The sequence below is a fragment of the Lacerta agilis genome, chromosome 6 (genome assembly GCF_009819535.1).
Source record: "Lacerta agilis isolate rLacAgi1 chromosome 6, rLacAgi1.pri, whole genome shotgun sequence".
Taxonomy (NCBI): domain Eukaryota; kingdom Metazoa; phylum Chordata; class Lepidosauria; order Squamata; family Lacertidae; genus Lacerta; species Lacerta agilis.
In genome coordinates this window covers 89995020-89999665 of record NC_046317.1, presented here as the reverse complement: position 1 = coordinate 89999665, position 4646 = coordinate 89995020, and the positions used below count along the sequence as shown (strand labels likewise).

The following is a 4646-nucleotide window of genomic DNA, read 5'->3' as shown; positions in this document are numbered from 1 at the left end:
GTTGTTGTTGTTGTTCAGTCATTCATTCGTGTCCGACTCTTCATGACCCCATGGACCAGAGCACGCCAGGCACCCCTATCCTCCACTGCCTCCCGCAGTTTGGCCAAACCCATGCCAGTCGCTTCGAGAACACTGTCCAGCCATCTCATCCTCTGTCGTCCCCTTCTCCTTGTGCCCTCCATCTTTCCCAACATCAGGGTCTTTTCCAGGGAGTCTTCTCTTCTCATGAGGTGGCCAAAGTATTGGAGCCTCAACTTCAGGATTTGTCCTTCCAGTGAGCACTCAGGGCTCATTTCTTTAAGGTTGGATAAGTTTGATCTTTTTGCAGTCCATGGGACTCTCAAGAGTCTCCTCCAGCACCAGAATTCAAAAGCACCTGCAAAGTTGGAGGCAGCAATGCTCCTGGTTTCTGGAAATCACTCGAGGAGGGAGTGCTCCTGTGGAGGCATAGGAAGGGGCGTGCGATGGGTGCGGCAGTTATTTTTTCAGAAACACATATTTTTGGCATTTTGTCACCCCCCTCAGTGATGACACCCGGGGCGGCTCACACCCACCGTACCCCCCCTTCCTATGCCACTGTGCCCACCGCCCAGACACAACTTCTTGTTTTGCAGGCGGAGCTCTTGACGGTCGTCAACTCGCAGCAACTGAACAGTGCAAATTCCAAGGCAAAAAGTACCGGTAAGTCGCCGCACGTTTCCCAAAGACTCTGGCATCCAGTTCAAATCTCTGGATTCCAAGTTGAGAGGCAACAAAAAGACTGGAAGCAAAGGAGCATTTGCCCTGGCTACTGCAAACTGCAAATAATATACGAGTCATTTCCCAAGCTTGTTTTGGCTATTCATTTATCTGTTTCATAAAAATTTATGCACCGCTTGATTGTTAAAAAAACAACAGCAACCCTCAAGCCGTTTACCAAAAAAACAAAAAAAACAAAATCACTCCTAAGAAAAACTAACTATAGTAATTCCAGACTTTTCAAAAGTTGCAATAATAGACTAAAAAAAAGATTAAAATTCACATCACATTAAAACTCTAAGCAACTGGGTAGGCTTGACCAAACAAGAGTGTTTTTAGCAGGCACCAGAAAGCGTACAGAGGAGACAATCACCTGATATCAACAGGTGTCAGGAAATCCCCCCAGCCCAGGCAGGTAGCGTTCCCAGGTAATTTGCGATACAGGGAACCACCCCCCGAGCGGAGGAAGCGATTGCTCCTCCAGTGGGGAGGGGGAGATGGAAGCAGGAAGTTGGGGCAGCGGCTGTGACAGGATCAGAGAGCTTCAGCACCAAGCAGGAAGCGGGGAACAGGGACATTTTCCCGTGCCCTGATTTCGCAGGGAGGAAGGACGTGGAAGGGGGAGGCGGGGGTTCAGGATCCCGCGCCTCTTATGTTGGACTAAAAACTGGAAACGGACATTCCCAGACTCTGCAGAGGGATGAGCTGGACGTCTTTACTGTAACTCCACTGTAAATATCTGCACAATAAAGAACTTAGTTTGTAGAAGTTCGGAGTCAGCCTGTTTCCTCAGGAGCAACAACTGAGAGTCCTTACAACAGGCATAACTAGGCACATACAATTTTGACTGTGCACAAACAAATCCTAAAGCATCCCTTTGCAAGGGCTGGGCACTTTTGTGGTTGCAGGAGCAAGGGGTAGCTGGGGAAAGGGAAACCCAGCTTAGGTCCCCAGGGGCAGGGGGAAAGAGTTGAAAGGGACCCCGGGGTCATCTAGTCCAACCCCCTGCAATGCAGGAATCTCAGCTAAAGCATCCACGACAGGTGGCCATCCAACCTCTGCTTAAAAACCTCCAAGGAAGGAGAGTCCACCACCTCCAGAGGGAGACAGTTCCACTGCTGAACAGCTCTTGCTATCAGAAAGCTTTTCCAAATGTTTACTCGGAATTTCCTTTCTTGGTTTGAATCCTACCCTCCAGAGCAGGAGAAAACAAGCTTGTTCCCTCCTCCATGTGACAGCCCTTAAGATATTTGAAGATGGCTATCATATCTTCTCTCAGTCTCCTCTTTTCCGGGCTAAACATACCCAACTCCCTCAACTGTTCCTCATCAGGCTTGGTTTGCAGACCCTTGGTCACCTTGGTCGCCCTCTTCTGCACACCTTCCAGCTTGTCAACATCCTTCTTAAATTGTGGTGCCCAGAACTGGATACGGGACTCCAGGTGGGGTCTGATCAAGGCAGAGTGGGACTATGACTTCCCTTGACCTGGAAATTTTATCCCTGTTGATGCAGCCTAGAGTAGCATTCTCTTTTTTGCTGCTGCATCACCCTGTTGACTCACCTTAAGTTTGTGGTCCATCAAGACCCTTTAGATCCTTTTCACATGTACTGCTATTAAGCCAGGTGTCCCCCATCCTATATTTCTTTCTACCTAAATGCAGAACCTTAATTTTGTCCCTATTGAAATTCATTTTGTCAACTTGCGCCTAGTTCTCCAAACTGTTAAGGTCATTTTCAGTTCTGATCCTGGAGTCTCTTGCATCCTCCTCCTCTAGATCTGAGGTCAACCGGTGGCAACATCCCTTACTCACTGAGTGAAGACGATGGGACAATATCCAGCTGCAGCTTCATCATCCTGCCCCAGAGGGGGCTGCCCCGGATCCCCCCAGAGGACCCGCTGTCTCCAGACCAGACTTACTCAAACCTGACTTTCCAAATCCGAGTCGAGGATGTGCTGTATGAATCCATGACGGCGTCGGAGGAAGTGATGGAGGAACCGAGCCCTGTCACGAAGGAGGAGGAGGAGGAGGAGGATGCTAAGGGGCAAGAGGACCGAGCAACAGGAGCCGAGTACGCCTGTGTTCTGAAAGGGAAGAAGATGAAGGCCCACCAGCAGGCAGGGATGGAGGCGGGGGCCTCTGAAGCATCGCAGCAGGGATCTCTAGCAACGACACCTCACGCTGCTCAAGCAGTGCAGGTATAAGAGACCTCCCATCTCTGTGCAATTGAAGTAACCCACCACACCAGATTTGGGGGGGGGTCATTGCTCTTAACTATACTGGGGTTGGAAGAGGGAAGTGCAAATCTGTCAATTAATGGCTGGATCTACACTGATCTGTATAAACGCTGTTAAAGGCTATTAAAAAAACACAATAAAGCTCTCATTGCAATTTCCCATTCTCAACGTATCTCTGCTCTGCAGCGCCCTCCAGTGTCACATCTTTATAACACATTTTTAACGTTATAACCGACCAGTGTAGATCTGCCCTATGTCTCTTTTTCCAGTTTGCAATTTGTTTTTTGAAATGAAAGTCCTTGTGAAAATCTGTCAGCATTTTTGTATTATTATTATTTATCATCATCATCATCATCATCATTATTAATTTATCTATCGAATCCACCCATGCACTGGGGTATCCCCTGTGTGCAGAATAACAAGAGAAAAGCTGTCCTGCCTCGAGGGCTTTCATAGGATCAAAGGTGCACGAAACTGACCCCCAAAGCCATTTTATTGACGCCCCCCCCCTAATGTCTGCTTCTCTCGTAGGTAGAAGAAATGTATTCAGTGGTGCGCAAGGAGAGGAAGAAGGAGAAGAAGAAAATCGAGGGCTGTGGTAGGCACAGTGGAGAGAGACCACCCCAAGGGGAGATGAGCCTAGGAAATGCCCTGGTGGCACCTGTCCATCAGGAATCAGATGGCAGGGCAGGGCACCAGCCCTCACTGTTCCAGCCTCCCGCTATTGAACCCTGCTATGAGTCCGTTGGCTGTGAATCGTGGTTGGGCAACGGCATGAAGCCAAGCACAGAGCCAGCTTATGAGGCTGTAGATACTTACTGGGAAAACTCAAGGAGGAAAAGAAAGCCAAACAGGAACGCCCCAGCAGAAAACCTCTACGAAAGCATCGAAAATTTGGCATTTCAGTTTCAGAATCAAAACATGCTAGCCCATTTTGAAATCTGACTCTTTGGTTTGGTTTACCTATTCAAGCGGATGTAAATGAGTTAAGTGGACATTGTTCAAATGTTACTAAATGCCGTTGCATGCCAGCCCTCGGAAACCATCAAACGCTGACTGCGGTTGCATGTTAACTGGGAGATGCCCCCGAAACGCTGATTGCTGCATGCCAGACACTGACAAGGGGCACCTCCAGACGACATGCTTTATTGACCATTCCTCTTTATCCGCTTGCACAAAGGTTAGGCTATTTGTTGAGCGTTTCTTCTCAATTTGTTTGCGGGGAGCTTATATGACAACCGGCACCAATTAATCTGGCAGAATGACAAAGACCAATTTTAAAAAGCCTTAAAATATCGTGGGGGGGGGGGAGAGAGAGAGAGAGGAGAGGAAGGTGAGCTGTTAGCCTTAAGAACTGCCAAAGCAGAACATCAGTGCTGGGTGACATTTCACACTCAGAGAATCTTTGCAGATTCACTAGGAACTTTATGAAGAGCATCAATGGTGTCTGGCTGCATCTGCTTACTTGCGAGTAAGCTCTAAGAGCCTCAGTGGAACTTCCCCTTCTGATCTGAGTTGTCATGGATTGAAAGGGCCAGGAATGATGATGAGAGCTGCAGTCCAAGATCCAGAGAGCTGCCATTTCCCTACTTATTGCTGCAAAGTTGTTGTTTTTCAGAAGGGGTGGGAAAAATGAATAATAGAAGTTCATCAACTTGCAAAGAGAAAACAG

At 48.2% G+C, this 4646-nt stretch overlaps 1 protein-coding gene across 1 annotated transcript; it reads left to right on the top strand.

Annotated features, from left to right (window-relative positions):
* The first annotated feature begins 527 nt into the window (after positions 1-527).
* Positions 528-4108, top strand: LOC117049254. The gene is made up of 3 exons (XM_033153995.1): positions 528-681; positions 2514-2935; positions 3506-4108. Exons 1-3 carry the CDS (start codon positions 528-530, stop codon positions 3917-3919), a joined length of 990 nt encoding a protein of 329 aa, XP_033009886.1. The 3' UTR covers positions 3920-4108.
* Positions 4109-4646: the final 538 nt, after the last annotated feature.

Excerpts from the sequence above, each read along its gene's own strand:
- LOC117049254 (XM_033153995.1), top strand. The coding sequence starts at position 528 with ATGACACCCGGGGCGGCTCACACCCACCGTACCCCCCCTTCCTATGCC. Across the intron at positions 682-2,513 it reads TTCCAAGGCAAAAAGTACCG|ATCTGAGGTCAACCGGTGGC; the intron begins GTAAGTCGCCGC and ends CTCCTCCTCTAG. Across the intron at positions 2,936-3,505 it reads ACGCTGCTCAAGCAGTGCAG|GTAGAAGAAATGTATTCAGT; the intron begins GTATAAGAGACC and ends CTTCTCTCGTAG.